Raw genomic sequence first — 17,988 nt, 5'->3', positions numbered from 1 at the left:
ACGAAAGGTAGGTCTTGTCCTTCTACAATAAAGTATTTGAGGCGGTAGACAGAGATGAAAATTATGATGTGATCTATCTTGATTTTAGTAAAGCGTTTGACAAAGTTCCTCATCAACGACTGTTGCTTAAATTACAGGTTCACGGAGTAGAGGGTAAAGTTTTGAACTGGGTCAAGGCGTGGCTTAGCAATAGGAAGCAAAGAGTGCAAATCAATGGTAAAAGATCTGACTGGGGATGTGTTACGAGTGGGGTCCCACAAGGTTCGGTATTAGGTCCACTTTTGTTTAATATTTATATCAATGACTTAGATTTTTTTTTTTTTTTACAACAAAGGAGGCAGCTCAAGGGCACACACACAAAAAAGAAAACAATAATAAAAAAAAGCCCGCTACTCGCTGCTCCTAAAGTAAAACAAAAGAGGTGGCCGAAAGGAAGATCAAATACAGGAGGAGAGGTGTCCTGATACCCTCCTCTTGAAAGAGTTCAAGTCGTAGGCAGGAGGAAATACAGATGAAGGAAGATTGTTCCAGATTGTTCCAGATTGTTCCGTGAGGGAAGAAAGAGTGAAGATGCTGGTTAACTCTTGCATAAGGGGTTTGGACAGTATAGGGATGAGCATGAGTAGAAAGTCGAGTGCAGCGGGGCCGCGGAAGGGGGGGAGGCATGCAGTTAGCAAGTTCAGAAGAGCAGTCAGCGTGGAAATATCGATAGAAGATAGAAAGAGAGGCAACATTGCGGCGGAATTTAAGAGGTAGAAGACTATCAGTATGAGGAGGAGAGCTGATGAGACGAAGAGCCTTAGCCTCCACTCTGTCCAGAAGAGCTGTGTGAGTGGAGCCCCCCCACACATGAGATGCATACTCCATACGAGGGCGGACAAGGCCCCTGTATATGGACAGCAACTGTGCAGGGGAGAAGAACTGGCGGAGACGGTACAGAACGCCCAGCCTCGAGGAAGCTGATTTAGTAAGAGATGAGATATGAAGTTTCCAGTTGAGATTTTGAGTTAAGGATAGACCGAGGATGTTTAGTGTTGAGGAAGGTGATAGCTGGGTGTTGTCAAAGAATAGGGGATAGTTGTTTGGAAGATTGTGTCGAGTGGATAGGTGGAGAAACTGTGTTTTTGAGGCGTTGAAGGACACCAGGTTCTTCTTGCCCCAATTGGAAATAATAGTAAGGTCTGAGGCTAAGCGTTCTGCAGCCTCCAGCCTTGAGTCGTTAAGTTCCTGAAGGGTGGGTCTTCTATTAAAAGAAGTTGAGTAATGCAGAGTGGAATCATCGGCGTAGGAATGGATAGGACAGTTCGTTTTGGAAAGAAGATCATCAATGAACAACAGAAAAAGAGTGGAGATAGGACAGAACCCTGTGGGACACCACTGTTAATAGATTTAGGGGAAGAACAGTGACCGTCTACCACGGCAGAAATAGAACGGTCAGAAAGGAAACTGGAGATAAAGGTACAGAGAGAAGGATAGAAACCGAAGGAGGGTAGTTTAGAAAGCAAAGATTTGTGCCAGACCCTATCAAAAGCTTTTGATATGTCCAGCGCAATAGCAAAAGTTTCACCGAAACGGCTAAGAGAGGATGACCAAGAGTCAGTTAAGAAGGCTAGGAGATCACCAGTAGAACGCCCCTTGCGGAACCCATACTGGCGATCAGATAGAAGGTCAGAAGTGGAAAGGTGCTTTTGAATCTTCCGGTTAAGGATTGATTCAAAAGCTTTAGATAGACAAGAAAGTAAAGCTATAGGACGGTAGTTTGAGGGATTGGAGCGGTCACCCTTCTTAGGCACAGGCTGTATGAAGGCATACTTCCAGCAAGAAGGAAAGGTAGATGTTGACAGGCAGAGGCGAAAGAGTTTGACCAGGCAGGGTGACAGCACGGAGGAATTAGTAGTGATGGCAGTAAGTTTGCAGATGACACCAAGATCGGTAGAGTAATTGAGTCTGATCAGGACGCTAGTATTCTCCAGGATGAACTAAACAGATTGTATGACTGGGTGGATAAATGGCAGATGGAGTTCAATGTAGGGAAGTGCAGTATTCTGAGTGTATACGTAGGAACAACCCTTCACATAACTATTGCTTAAATGACACTCTCATAAGCAGGTCTGGGTGCGAGAGGGATTTAGGGGTCTTAGTGAGCTCTGGTCTCCGTCCAAAGGCACAATGCATTCAAGCTAGAAATCGAGCAAATAGGGTAATGGGATTTATTTCAAGGAGCGTAAGCAATAGAAGCGCCGAAGTCTTCCTCAAACTATATTTAGCATTAGTTAGACCTCATTTTGACTATGCGGTTCAGTTCTGGTCATCTTACTATAGAATCGATATCAAAATGTTAGAATCGGTGCAGAGGAGGATGGCTAAGATGATTCATGGGTTGAGAAACTTGCCATACGAGGAAAGACTCAAACAGTTAAACTTGCATTCTCTAGAAAGGCGAAGGGTGCGTGGAGACATGATCGAGGTCTATAAATGGATGAAGGGCTTTAGTAAGGGGGATATTCATAAGGTTTTGTTGGTAAGAGAACCGGGTAGGACACGAAGTAATGGGTTTAAACTGAATAAATTCCGATTCAACAGGGACATAGGCAAAAACTAGTTTACGAACAGAGTGGTGGATGAGTGGAATAGGCTTAGCAGTCATGTGGTGAGTGCCAATTTTTTTTTTTTTTTTTTTTTTTTTTTTTTTTTTTTTTTTTTTTAAGTCGCGGCCTACAGCGCCGGTAGGCTTTTTCCCGGTGGGGCCTGATGGTCGGCCCAAGGCTTCTTCCAGGTGGGTCCTGATGGTCGGCCCAGCCCGTTCTGGCGCAGGCGAGTGTTTATAGTGGCACCATCTTGCATTGGCTCATGCTGCCCTCCCGGAGCTCATCTTTAATCCTTGAATCTCGAGTCCGGGTTGATAGGTGGTCTTCTGGACAGCATGTGGGTAGTTTTAAGCCACTCGGCGGCGGCTGAAAAATCCCAGCTTGGTGGCACCGGGCGGGGATTGAACTCGCGTCCTCCTGAACGCGGTGGTGTTACTCTGTCGATTCAGCCACCGCCTCCCCAATACAATTGTCACATTCAAAAATAGATTAGATAAATTCATGGACAGCGATATTAGGTGGGATTAGATACACGGGAGCTTAGGTTCAAAGGAGCTGCCTTGTACAGGCCTACCGGCCTCTTGCAGACTCCTACGTTCTTATGTTCTTATGTTCTTAAGTGTGTGTAATTCACCCACGGCCTGATGACGAGCTGGACTCGTCATCGCTAGCAAGCACCCTCTTGATTAGAGAAAGGCTCATAGTCGATCTTTGGATACTACCGGGACCTTCACACACCACACATCCTATCCCCCTTGCTCAAGGGGGGACAGTAACCGCTCCTTGTCAGTGGAAAAGTCTTGACCTGAGCGGGGCTCGAACCTCCGCCTGCCAGGCCGCAAAGCCTGGTAGCGCAAAGATTTACCACTGGGTTACCGGAACGGTGTGTGTGTGTGTGTGTGTGTGTGTGTGTGTGTGTTACGAGAGAGAGAGAGAGAGAGAGAGAGAGAGAGAGAGAGAGAGAGAGAGAGAGAGAGAGAGATCTTTAATCAGATCTTTCTCTATGTTACGTAATGTATAGCATTCTTGCACCAAAGCTGTACATGTATAAATAAGCAAAGTAAAACTTATGTATAATTTTGTGATGATAATGCTGATTTTTTTTTTTATCGATATTCATTTCGTAAAATACTTTGGCACGCTTGCTTCACTCAAAGTAGAGAAAGCCTAGACGTTACTGGAACCAGCCTTTGAGAAATACATTGTGCTACATAGAACTCTAATATTTCATTATACCATTCGTGGATAAATGCAATCTAATTTGAATTTTCATCTATTTTTAGTACTTTGCTGCTTTGCCAATGCTACTGTATCGTACTTACTTTGTCTTTGTGTACATTCAGTCATGTTTGTTATCATTACAGGGGAGGCGCGTGAGTGCTACAACTGTACAGGAGACTGCGTCAGATTCACTGACTGCAAAGGTTCCTGCTTCACGCGTGTCCGCGAGCTGGGTGAGTCATTTATATTATATTTCTTAGCATTTAACTTGCACTCGGTAACAGGAACATTCTTTAGACAGTAGATGGTAATGTAATAGCTGTATTACCCACCCCCATTTCCAGGGGACCGCCCGGGTGGTGCAGATGAGGCACAAGGTCGTCGAGCCAGGCCCGGGGTTAACCTTCGTCAGGCTCTCCGCATGGGTGCCTGGAACATCCTGAGCCTCCTGGACGATCAGCGACAACCCCATCTGTCAGCTGAACTTAGGAGGTTGAGAGAGGACCTAGAGGGGCTCTCTGAGACGAGGAGACCTGGCAATGGAGAGATCAGTAGTGGGGCTTATGCCTAATTCTGGTTAGGCCAAAAGCGATGCTGTCCGCCTCAAATTAGTAACTATAGCAATTTCTAGCTGACTGCAGTCCTCTTGTAGTGCAGCTGACTTGCCTGATGGACGAGCCTCCCATAACTCACTGCGAGTGGGGTACCTCTTTGGCCGACTGATTAATGACTGGTTCTCCCATCTCGCGGGTCGTGGGTTCGATCCCCGGCACCGGCAAACCTTTCCTTGTCTGGATTAATTTATCGTGTGTTTCGTTACATGCAGAGGTCGTGTGGGAGTGTAGAAAAGAGAAAATTCTGGCGTTTCACTCTGTTGTTGTGGTTACTCAGGTTGATGAGTGTATGATGCTGGTGAGGTTGAAGCACACTTTGGGCTTCTTATCTCTTATTGCAATGTACACCCCTACCGAGTTATGTGAACTTGAAATGAAAGAGATTTTTTACGCCTAGCTCAACTCTATAGTCGACCAGTGGCCCTACGCGGCACACTCATTGACTTGGGTGATGTCAAGTGGCACAGAAAAGAATGGCTACGAGTCATGTGTTGGTCCACGTGGCTCTGGCACCAAAACGTAAACAGTTCTTTCCTTCTGAGCTTTATAAAGTCCATATGGCTGAGGATTGCTGGCTCCTAGCTGGTTTCAGAGACCCGAGCATCGTGGCTGGGCTTGGTATAGCAATGCTGGCGATGTGGCAAAGGAGATCGATTACATCCTTGCTAGTACTCGTTGGAGGATCCTCCAGAACTGTAGGGTTTTCCGGAGTGCTGAGTTCGTTGCGACTGACCACAGACTTGTTGCAAAAGTGAGGATACGCATAAGAACAAGAAAATCTCAAGATGCAACACCCCGGGGTTCCATCTTGAGTGACTTGACTCGTTGGGCCGAGTACTTTGGGCAGTTGTACACGGTAGAGCCCCCAGGTGAATAGCTCCCTCTGCTGGTTACAGATGGCCGCTGCTGATCCAGCAAAAGACGAAACGTCACCCTCTCATGCAGTGGTGAGAAAGGCTGGGAGGAAGTTGAAGGGTGAAAAGGCAGCCGAGGTCTGTAATATCAGTGCAGAGATGCTGCAAGAAAGGGTGAAGCCATGATCCATGGGTCGCATGCGGTGATGTCTGCCGTGTGGCACTCCGGTGCCTTTCCTCTTTACTGGAAATGGAGATTGGTTGTCCCTATCTAGAAAGAGAAAGGGGACCGACTGGACTGCAACAATTACCGTGATAGTACACAGCTCAGTGTGCCGGACAAGTTGCTCGCTTATCTGCTGCTGATGCGAGTTCGATCTCATCTGCTAAAGTTTCAGAGACCTGAGCAATCCGGATTCACGCCCGGCAAGTCAACGATTGGCCGGATCCTAGCACTTCGCGTCCTTGTTTTTTAACGCCGACGTGAGTCTCGATAGGAACAACTCGCATCCTCTTTCGATCTCATGAAGGCCTTTGATTCAGTGCATAGTGAGGCACTGTGGAACATTCTGCGTATAAGTGGGATTACTGCAAGGACTATGAACATAATGACTGCCCTTTACTCTGGGACTGAGAGTGCTGTGAAGTCTGGGGGAGGCGTTTCCGACTTCTTCCCTGTCAATTCTGGGGTGAGGCAGGGGTGCGTTCTTGCTCTGTCACTTTTCAACACTTGCATGGACTGGGTATTATGCAAAGTTGGTTATCAAAGTCGTTGCGGTCACCAAAAGTTTCACTTACCTTGTCACTCGACGGACTGGCCTGGTCCAATTTGTTACGGACTCGTTCAACACGAGTATATGGCGTTGTCGATATCTATGCAGACGAAGAAAGATTCAGATCTTTAAGTCGCTTGTGTTCCTTGTCTAACTGTATAGCTGTAAGACATGGACTCTGAAGTGACTTTGAGAGGCTTGTCGATACTTTTGCTACCAATTGCCTTCGCAGGATCATGGGGTATCGCTGGAATGACTTTGTGTCGAACGTAGGGACTAGGCAGACATCTGCCGAGTCGGGCGTAATCTACTCCCGGTGAGGTATATACGAAAAGCGAGGGAGTGCTGCAAGTCTATCAAAGCCCCTCCCGTGTTCTCACTCTACGTTTCCCTATCTTCTTATCAACACCAGAGAGTAATTCAGCATGCTCTCTAAAGACAAATTCTCTTACTTTCCACACCACATGCTACACACACACCAGTTCCCCCAAAATTTTCAAAATTCAAATTTCATTATAGTAAGTCTTAACACAGCCTCGGACCCCCATCTGGGAAGGGGACCAGAAATATCCCCAGATCAGATTCCCTTTATAGTGTCGACCGAAAGAGGTGTTCTGATAACTCTTCCAACTTTCTCTTCATTAACTTTTGCAACATTCACGGTCTTCACTATAACTTCCATTCTGTGGAACATCATCTTTCCTCTAAACCTCACCTTCTCTTGCTAACCGAAACCAAGTTTTTTTTTGGTTACTGACAGTAATCTCTGCTCTGTTCCCTCCCTACTCGTCTATGCACGCAACGACATCTTTTGCTCTCGTGCCCACAACTTTGACTTTTCGAATTTTCCACCATCTCGCTAAGACTTCATTGTCATTTTTTACTAAATACATTAATGTTGTATATCACTCACCTAACTCTACCAACTATGTAGAATTCTTTGACAATTTGAATTCCGAAGTGGAGCACATCTTGACTCACTCTGCTTTCGCTGAAATCTACATCTTGGGAGTTTTCAATGTTCACCTCCAACTTTGGCTTTCATCCTCTTTCACTGACAAGGCTGGTGTACAAGCTTAAAAATTTGCTCTCCTCATTGATCTAGAGCATTTGGTTCAGCACCCTACACATATCCCTGATCACTTTGGAAACACACCCAACATCCTTGAGCTTTTCCTAACCTCTATAACTCTTCCGTTTAGTCTGGTAAACTGTTTTCTCCGTTGGGCTCCTCCGATCATAACCTTATTTCTGCATTCTGTCCTCTCGCTCCTGTACATCCTCTGGACCCACCGAAGAGTTGGTGTTTTTTGGCATTTTGCTTCAGTTCGGTGGGACGACCTGAGGATGTACTTTTCCGATTTCCCGTGGAATTATTACTGCTTTCAGGAGAGAGACCCCTGGGTGTGTGCCCAGCGCATCACTGAGGTGATTGTCTCTGGAATGGTTCAATCACGCTTGTTCTTGTGCTGTCCAAGATAGAAAAGCAGCTCACAAAAGGTACCTGAGCCTTCGTAGCCCTGCTTATCATGATCTTTACATTTCTGTCCAGAATCGTGCAAAATCTGTTCTTTGAATCACCAATATTCTTTCATAAATAGAAATTGTCGAAACCTTGCTTTCTCCAATTCTTCCAGCCAAGCCAAAAATATCTCTAACAATTTTACTTCTTCATCTTTCCCTCCTCTACTTGGTCCTGACAGCAGTACTGTCCATTTCCTAGAAAGCATCATAATTCTTTATTAAACACTGATGGCAGGACCTACGGACACGTTTACAATCTCAGTAGATGTTTGTTTAGATTCAATTATTTCCCGATCAGCACTTACTAAAATTAGTAAAGGAAATATTTTTGAAGCGATGATCGTTATAAATTGCTGAATAAATAATAGCCAAGGTCTCCTGTGTGCATGTGTTAGTGAGATACTATTAATAACTGATTTTTTACAGGTAGTGACGAAATTCGAAGTTGCATCGAAGAAACAGAGGAAACAAAGTGTATCGCAGAGATCGACGGAGGAGAGTATTACAAGACCTGCTATTGCAACACAGAACGGTGCAACCCGGCTACTACTCCTGGCCACCCAGGCTTCCTAGTATTAATCCTGATAACCGTTACACTCTTGCTGAGGGTGAGGTAAAAGTCTATTTGGATCTCAAACAATGGGGATAACACATCATTGGCACACTAGCTTTATTACGATTTTTGATCTGGCGATGACAGTCCCTTTAGTTTGTGCTTTGGTTACTGACTTTTTGATATTGCGTTATGTTTAAAACCACTGCCATGATGTCAGTGTATGTATTTTTCAAAGCATTATGTTCAAAGTATTACAAGATATTTTTATAAGATTTGAACTATATTGATTGTTTTGATAGTATATTAAAAGCGGAATAGATGTTTCAGGTCATCAATATTGACAATGTGCCTTCATGAAATTTTCAGTTTTGATAAACTTCATGGTTTCAAGCCGCTCATTAATAAATATGGTAAAATATACAATACAATGAAGAAATAACAGCAGAGACAAAAGAAAACATCGGGAGCACAAATGTACGTAAAATAATTTCAACCTTAAACCTCAAAACAGTAAAATTTCCCGTCTTTGCTTTAATGGCTCACATTTTGTTGGTTCCATGTATTTTCTATTCTTTTTTTTTTTCATGGTAGAATCTATGTTTTATCCAGTCATCAAAAAACTGCTAGCTATTACATGTACATATTGTTTTGTTATAGTTGTTGTATACCATACCAGCCGTTTGTAACGAAAATATAGTGCTTGGCAAACTAGTACTATTTGTACCAAGTTTTCCATCCAGGAATCTTTTACTTATTACTCACCGAAAGAAGACAAATCCTTGCCGATAAAAAATGGATGGGAGGACGCCGATTAACTCAGCAAGTCTAAAGCCGATTTACACCGGATGCGATGCTTGCTATGCTGTGGACGCACGCTCGTAATGTTTGATCTGTTGACTTTTTTTTACATCTAGAACAATGCCTATAAGCTGGGCTGCATCACTTAGGCCATTTTAGTGTAACCATAGGAAACAGTACTGGGTGGTTATATGGTATGAAGGATGCTGTAGATACACGAAGCAGATGATTTGCCCGACGTTGCGAGAATTCCATTAATTCATGGAGATAAAGGATAAAATAATACCTCTCAATTCAGCGAGTGACGGAACATGACATTAAGGGACTGCTATAAAAACTTGAGTGATCATTATGTGTCAGGCAATTGGGCTTACTTCGGAGTAAGTTTCAAGAATTGTGCGAAACGAAGAATAAAGATAGCGTAGAGAGAGGCAGGTGTGCCAACAAGAGGCGGGCGAAGAGACTGGTATGCCTGGCGTGTGATCACAATCAAGTTCTTGGCACCAAAGATCGTATGCAGGACGCATACGGTATTTCCCAACTTTAACCTTGATATTTGCGATTGTCTAAGGCCCCGTTCACACTGTGTCGACTCTGGGCCACAACAGCCAAGCAACTTTTAGGCCCCTTTCACGCTGTGCCGACTCACCATCCGGAGATCGTTTCTAGACCTCTTTCCGACTACGCGCGATCCTTTCACATCGACATTTCACACCCAAGACTTCGTGTACCCTAGAGTCGTGGGTTGTTGTGGCCCAGAGTCGGCACAATGTGAAGGGGGTGTAAGCCCCGCCTTGCTGGCTTTCTACACGACGATACACAAAGATATAAAACAGACTACAAGAGGCCAGATGACCTACATATTGCAGCTCCTGAGAAAGGGTTATTCACCATATTCCCTTCCTGTCCAGAAAAACAGATAACCTCAATTTAAGCTTTCAATTATGCTTGCTTCAACTACATACGTACCTGTTCAGTTTGTTCCACCCACCTACCACCCTGTTCGTGAACCAGTTTTTTCTTATTTTCTTACTGAACCTGAATTTTTGAAACATGCCCGTTGGTGCGTGTTCATGCTTCAGCTTTTAATATAAGTAATTAATTGAAATCGCCCCTATTAATCCTCTTATTTAACCAGTTTAAACCCTCAAGTCAACTTTAAAATCAAGCCTCGCAGTCCACGTCATTCTAAGGAATGTAGGGCACGTCTATTTAGTCTTTCTCTGTACCGTAAATTTCCAAGTCCTTGGATAATTTTATAAATTCTTCTCTGTACTGTTTCGAGGGAATCCATAGCCTCTCAGTAAGAGGGGCACCGAAAGTAAGCAGCATAATCCAGGTGAGGGCTAACCACTGCAAGATCAAAGTTAAGGATAACCTATACGCCCCGGTTGCTGATGCTTCCAGAAATAAATCCAAGATAGTATTTGCGCCGCTTCAGGTGGTAATACAGTGATTTCTGGATCAAAGGTCAGAATTCACGCGCACACTTAAATCCCTTTCGAACATGGAATAATAATTGTTACCTAATGTGTAACTGGACTGTCACGAAGGACCAGAACCCTTCCGAGGAGGGATAAGGAGAGGTACGTCAGAGGTCTCGCTAAGGATGTCGAGGGTTGTTTAAATGCAAACGACCTTAGACCTCCCTTTCGAACGCTGAAGAAGCTCCGTTTCAAATCCACATCCCAGATGAGTACTATCCGAACGACTGATGTGCAGATAGTATCAGATGCGGATGGGTACCGGGCTCGTTGGGGCGAGTACTTTGGGTAGTTGTACAGGGCAGAGCCCCCAAACGGACAGCTCCTTCTGGCTGGGTTGCAGATGGCGGCTGCTGATCCACCAATAGACCAAACTCCACCCTCTCTCGCGGAAGTGAGGAAGGCTGTGAGGAAGTTGAAGATAGAAAGGCAGCTGGGATCTGTAATATCAGCACAGAGATGTTGAAAGCTGAAGGTGAAGCCATGATCCGTTGGTTGCATGCGGCGTTGTCTGCCATGTGGCAATCCGGTGCCATTCCTCTTGACTGGAAAAGGGGGTTGGTTGTCCCTATCTGGAAAGGGAAATGGGACCGACAGGACTGCAACAATTACCGTGGTATTACACTGCTCAGTGTGCCGGGCAAAGTGCTCGCTCATCTGCTGCTGATGCGAACTCGATCTCTTCTCCTAAAAGTTTCAGAAACCTGAGCAATCCGGGTTCACGCCCGGCAAGTCAACAATTAACCAGATCCTAGCACTTTGCGTCCTCGTAGAACGCCGACTAAGTTTCGACAAGGGCAGCCTGTGTCGATCTCAAGAGAGCTTTTGACTCAGTGCATCGTGGGGCACTCTGGGATATTCTGCGGGTCCGTGGGATTCGTACAAGGATTATTGACCTGATAACTGACTGGGACTGAGTGCTGTGAAGTGTGTGAGAGATATTTTCGGCTTCTTCCCTGTTAATTCAGGAGTGAGGCAGGGGTGCGTCCTTGCTCCTTCACTTTTCAACACTTGCATGGACTGGGTATTAGGCAAAGTTGCTGATCAAAATCGTTGGGGAGCATCTATTGGCATTATTAGGGTTGGCGGTGGGTGAGTGGTATCGTGCTGGGCCCACATTCACCGCGTGATGGACGACGCGAGTTCGAATCCCCACGCTACCACCTCGGATTTTTCAGTCACCGCCGAGTGGCTTAAAACTACCCACATGCTGTCCTGAAGACCACCCATCAACCCGGACTCTAGAGGAAACCGTCCAAGTAAATCAAGGAGTTCCGGGGGGCAGCATGAGCCAAGAGAAGATGGCGCCACTATAAACACTTGCCTGTGCCATGATGGGCTGGGGCCGAACACCATCCAGGGCCCTCAAGCAAGCCTACCGGCGCTATAGGCATAGACTTAAAAAAAAAACATTAAGGTCACTGATCCTGTTTTTGCTGTCGATGCTGTACTCCTAGCAGAATCGTTGGAGGTCCTGGTGAAGACTACTGAAGTGCTGCATGAGGAGGGGAAGCCTCTGGGACTGAAGGTCTCCTGGGGCAAAACCAAGGTCCATTCGTTTCGAGGATTGCTGGATGACACAGTTCCGTCTCTCCATGCATGTGGTGAGGATGTCGAAGTCACCAAAAGCGTTACATACCTTGGTAGCATAGTGCACAACAATGGTGGGTCTCAACAGGAAGTCACTCGGATTGGGCTGGCCCACTTTGTTATGGACTCACTCAGCACTAGTATATGGCGTTGTCGATATCTATGCAGACGGACAAATATTCGAATCATTAAGTTGCTTGTACTCCCTGTCTTACTGTATGGCTGTGAGACATGGACACTGAATGGTGACTTGGAGAGGCGTGTCGATGCCTTTGTTACCAAGTGCCTTCGCAGGGTCACGGGGTATTGCTGGAATGGCCGAACCAGCGACTACTCCGTGGAACTGAATCGAAGTCTGCTACCAGCTTAGTCCGTGAACGCCAACTTCGGCTGTATGGGCAAGTGACACGCCTCCCGGACGTCGATTCTGCTCACAGGGTTGTTTCTGTCCGAGACAACCCAGAGTGGAGGAGACCAAATGGCTGGGCTAAGTCAGCCGATCCAACAGGGAAGCATTTGAGATGGACAGGGCAGCTGCGTGGGAGCTTGCTCGGGAGGATCGCCGGGAGTATGGGCGGCGAGTGAGTGAAGCGACGCGCTCCCGGGAGTAACTCCCCATTAGTTAGTTAGAAATGTGTAATTACTTAAGAGGCTATTTTTCCCCGCACATAGGATGTTGCATTTGCTTATGTTAAACTACATCATCCATTCGTTGGCCCAGTCAAACAGGCCATTTAGTTCCTCTTGTAGAACCACAACATCGTTGTCTGAACTGATAAGTCTTAGTATTTCTATTTTTATGTCATCAATAAACTTACTTATGTCACTGGTTATGCTGCAGTCATGAGCCTACTGGTATATGATGAACAGCAATATGCCCAGAACTGATCCCTGTGGCTAGTGGTAACTGATTTATCCCCATTACCTGACATCTTCATATCCTGCCACTAAGCCACGTCTTGATTAACCTCAAATCTTTACCTTCTATCCCATTAGCTATTCGGTTACTTTAAAGTTTTTGGTAAGTCACTTTGTCGAATGCTTTACTAAAATCAAGATATATGATACCATGATATTCGTCCCTGTCTCCCGCGCCGTGCACCTTTTTGTTAAATGACAATAAAAGTAATTCAAGATTTATTGTCATCGAACCCATGCTAGGAGCCATTGATCAGGTTATGTTTCTCTAAAAGGTCGCAGACATTTCTAGATATAATATACTTGAACAGTTTTCCTACATCCAACGTCAAACTTGCGTAACTGGGTGGTATTTACACAAGGGGACATGTATTTTATTGATTTTTATGAATGCTTTCCATTTTAAATAAAAACATATCTTTATGGCCGTTGTTATCTAATTCCCCTCCGATTTCGACCTCACTAACTGTGTTATTATTACATAACACCAGAGGTGGGCAAGTGTGGCAATTAGTGCGGTAGTGCGGTAGTACCACATCTCAAAAAGAGTACCGCACTACCGCAAAATTTCTGAAAATACCGCACTTCCGCGGACCGCACTAAAAAATCCTACGGTACTTAATTGCGGTACTTTGAAAACTATCGAAGACGACACTTGCAGCGCGGCATGCTCACAGATTTTTTTTTCAGTGAATCGGACTCAATCAGTCAATGATTCAATCATTCTGACTTTTCAGCTCTTGTTCAAAATTAAATACTAAATTGACAGACTAAACTACTACACTGCGAGTCTTTTATAACCCTCGCGGTGCTGGCCATTTCAACCCCGGACCCGTCCGTGGTGCCAGCCGATTTTTTTTTTTTTTTTTTTTTTTGAGCTTAAAAAAATCCTTAGCAATTGTAAGATAATGGAAAACATGCAAAAAGGGGTTTATCAAAGTAATTTTTTTTTAAACCCACCTTATATATTCATCCTTCCTTTCGGGATAGTTAATAAATGGGTACGTGGGGAAACCTGAGGAAGGTAAACTGTTAAATCACGGGTGTTACACTGGGCTTGTGTCGGGTTAATGGGTTATCTCCCACCACAAGTTGAAAGGGTCAACGGGACGGAGATGAGCACCGCCGCCACGCGCAGTTATTGCGCACGCTCCCAATTTTACCGTTAAATGTTTGCACTACATTGGCCTTTCTTCATATTGTCAATACTTTTTCTGTGTCGAGAGGCTTCTTAAAAATGCTGTCCAGTGGTTCGGAAATTATGTCTCTTGATTCCTTAAGTAAGAACAGGCGACAAAATATTATCTGATCCAGGTGACTTTGCTTTCTTTAGCGTATCTCTTTAATAGGTCCCTCTCTGGTTGTGCTGGCATCACACAAGGTCTTCTTCCCGTCCCATGAACACCTAGTTGGCTTCAGGTAATGAAGCCGTACCTTCATGATTAAATACCGACAAGAGATATGTACTCATTCAACGATATCCTAGTCACAGTGTCTTCGTTGTCGAATGGATTACCATCATGCAATTTAAATGGTCCAATAGTATGCAGTTATTCCGCGTAATTCTGACCTCATCGTTTGTTTTTGCATTTCTTTTATCCTTTTTCACTTCCGTGCTAGCTGAATATATTTCTCTCTGAGGTTAGTTTCTCCTTTTTTCATTATTATATATATATATATATATATATATATATATATATATATATATATATATATATATATATATATATATATATATATATATATATATATATATATATATATATATATATATATATATATATATATATATATATATATATATATATATATATATATATATATATATATTGTTACGTCACCGAAAGAAGGGGTGACAGCTTTTGGTGAATAACAACTCCAAAGTAAAACAACACGGTTAAATTAAACACTTATACCTAATTATACTTATATTACACTTAAACTTAAACTTAAACTTTGGCCGACTCGGTAAGGAGTGGCTCTCCCGTCACGCTGGTCGCGGGTTCAATCCCAGGCAGCCGGGGAATACCCTCACTTTGTCTTGATTAATTTCTCGTGTTATTTCGATACACGCAGAGGCCGTGTTGAGAAATAGGAAGGATAGAAAATAAGCTCGTCGGGGCATTACAGTGGTGGCATAGCGGTGGGCATCCTCTCCTGCAGTTCTGTTGAGTTTCCCCAAAGGGGTAACAGGTAGGATGGCCCATGCTCCGAGGGTAATAGAAAATAGGAGAGTTGGAGGTATGTCTCAAAGGGACATTGTGGAGTTATGTCTCAAAGGGACATTGTCAACACACAGAAATTAATCTACATAGGGGGGAAAGCCGTGTAGTGCGGCGACGGCCTGATGAACGAGCCTCCCATAACCCACTTAGCCAGTGGGGTACCTCTTTGGCCGACTCGGTAAGGAGTGGCTCTCCCGTCACGCTGGTCGCGGGTTCAATCCCAGGCAGCCGGGGAATACCCTCACTTTGTCTTGATTAATTTCTCGTGTTATTTCGATACACGCAGAGGCCGTGTTGAGAAATAGGAAGGATTTAGAAAAGAAGCTCGTCGGGGCATTACAATAGGACAGAACCCTGCGGAACACCACTATTAATAAGTTTAGGGGAAGAACAGTGACCGTCTACCACAGCAAAAATAGAACAGTCTGAAAGGAAACTGGAGATAAAGGTAAAGAGAGAAGGATAGAAACCGTAGGAGAGTAGTTTGGAAAGCATAGATTTGTGCCAGACTCTATCAAAGGCTTTTGATATGTTCAACGCAATAGCAAAGGTTTCACCGAAACGGCTAAGAGAGGATGACCAAGAGTCAGTTAGGAAGGCAAGGAGATAGCCAGTAGAACGCCCCTAGCGGAACCCGTACTAGCGATCAGATAGAAGGTTAAAAGTGGAAAGGTGCTTTTGAATCTTTCGGTTAAGGATTGATTCAAAAGCTTTAGATAGACAAGAAAGTAAATCTATAGGACGGTAGTTTGAGGGATTGGAACGGTCACCCTTCTTAGGCACAGGCTGTATGAAGGCATACTTCCAGCAGGAAGGAAAGGTAGATGCTGACAGGCAGAGGCGAAAGAGTTTGACCAGGCAGGGTGTCAGCACGGAAGCACAGTTTTTAAGGACAATAAGAGGCACTCCATCAGGTCCATAAGCCTTCTGAGGATTGAGGCCAGAGAGGGCATAGAAAACATTCCTAAGAATCTTTATAACAGGCATAAAGGAGTCAGAGGGAGGATGAGTAGGAGGAATATGCCCAGAATCGTCCTGAGTGGAGTTTTTAGAGAAAGTCTGAGAGAAGAGTTCAGCCTTAGAAATAGACGAGACGGCGGTGCTGCCGTCAGGACTAATTAAGGAGAGGAGGAAAATATGAAGAAGTGAAACATGGAAAACATGGACTAGCAGGCAGCAGAAAGCCTGTTGGCTCATTACTAGGCTGCCTGCGTTCAGTGATTTAATCAATCCGTTTGCCACAGGAGATGTTTTTGGTTAGATGCCAGAAGTCACGGGAAGAATTAGAAAAAGCAAGGTTTTGGCATTTTCTATCAATGAAGGAGTTTTTGGTAAATCGGAGAATAGATTTGGCACGATTCCGAGCAGAAATGTACAGAGGTGGGCACAGTACTGAAAAATCAGTAGTGCGGTTGCGGTAGTGCGGTACTTTTTTTCCGGAGTAGTGCGGTTGCGGTAGTGCGATCCCATTTTTATTCTTTCCCAGTGGGGTACGCGGTGTGCGGTGTGCGGTAGCTTTAGTCATTAGTCAATATAAAAAAAATACTCCAGTGCCTATCCTGGCTATCCATTGACTAACTAATAACTTGTGATACAAAAAATAAAAATAAAGGAGGACTGGGGGAGGGAGAGAGGGAGGTAAGGGAGGAGGAAGGGGGGGACAGGCCGGGGAATAGAGGACGGGAAGGGGAGGAGGGGGAGGGAAGGGAATGTAACTTTCCGAGGGAGGAGGGAGGGGACAGGGAAGAGGGAGGAAGAGATCAGCGTCATGTGAGAGAGGAGGAAGTGGTGGGAATGAAGGAAAGAAGGAAGGAATGAAGGAAGGAAGGAAGGGTGGTGCGAGCTGCAGTAGCACTAGCCAGGGATATGGGGGAGTGAAAGGGAAGGGGAGGAGGGGAGGAGGGGGAGGAATTCTCCAGCGTTTGAGCGAAAACGAAAGATTACTAATATAGGAAAGTCATGACGGGAAGTGAAACATTATTCAAACTGTCCAACATATTAAGACAAAACACATCAACTGCAACTGGTAATAGCGACTCCCTTGGGAAAGCTGTAAGCCCTGGCGTCTCAGGCCTCAGGGAAGAAACCACGTGGAAATTTCAAACGAAATAATAATAATAATAATAATAATAATAATAATAATAATAATAATAATAATAATAATAAATTATTATTATTATTATAATCAAACAATATTGATCATGGCTACATTGAAAAGAGAGAGAGAGAGAGAGAGAGAGAGAAGGTACAATGAAGTTAATAAACAGATATAGTATGTACTATGGTCTATGTTATGCATCAAAGAAAAATTTGTACGGGACATGAGATTGAGCGGCGATCATGTTAGTGCTTGCTTGTACTGTTGTACACTGCCATGTACAGTCATCGTCAGAGGCAGTCATGGCGCGCCGCCTTGGGTTGAGTGACGAACAGATTTACTCTGAGTTATTCATTTAGTATTTAATATTGAACAATAACTGAAAAGTCAGAATGATTGAATCTCTTATTCTGATGACTGATACCGATTGATTGATTGAGTCCGATTCACTGTGAAAATTGAGTCCGATTCACTGTGAAAAAAAAAAGACATTTCTGTGAGCATGCCGCGCTGCAAATCTCTTCGATGGTTTTCTAAGTACCACAAAAACTACCGCAGGATTTTTAGTGCGGTCCGCGGTAGTGCGGTATTTTCAGAAAGTGTGCGGTAGTGCAGTACTTTTTTTGTGATACGGTACTACCGCACTACCGCACTAAGTACCGCACTTGCCCACCCCTGGAAATGTAAAGATCATGGTTAGCGGTAGTTCGAAGGCTCTGGTATCTTTTGTGAGCTGCCTCTCTAT

General features: G+C 44.4%; 1 protein-coding gene across 1 annotated transcript in view; it reads left to right on the top strand.

Moving 5' to 3' along the window:
- Positions 1-13,347, top strand: part of LOC126997290 (uncharacterized) — a 50,097-nt gene extending 36,750 nt beyond the window's left edge. Inside the window, exons 3-4 of the mRNA XM_050858288.1 lie at positions 3,953-4,042; positions 8,001-13,347. Of these exons, the coding sequence (XP_050714245.1) occupies positions 3,953-4,042; positions 8,001-8,191 (281 nt within the window). The 3' untranslated portion in view covers positions 8,192-13,347. The remainder of the gene's footprint in view (positions 1-3,952; positions 4,043-8,000) is intronic.
- Positions 13,348-17,988: the final 4,641 nt, after the last annotated feature.

Source organism: Eriocheir sinensis, chromosome 12 (genome assembly GCF_024679095.1).
Source record: "Eriocheir sinensis breed Jianghai 21 chromosome 12, ASM2467909v1, whole genome shotgun sequence".
Lineage (NCBI taxonomy): Eukaryota > Metazoa > Arthropoda > Malacostraca > Decapoda > Varunidae > Eriocheir > Eriocheir sinensis.
This window is presented reverse-complemented; position numbering and strand designations above follow the sequence as displayed.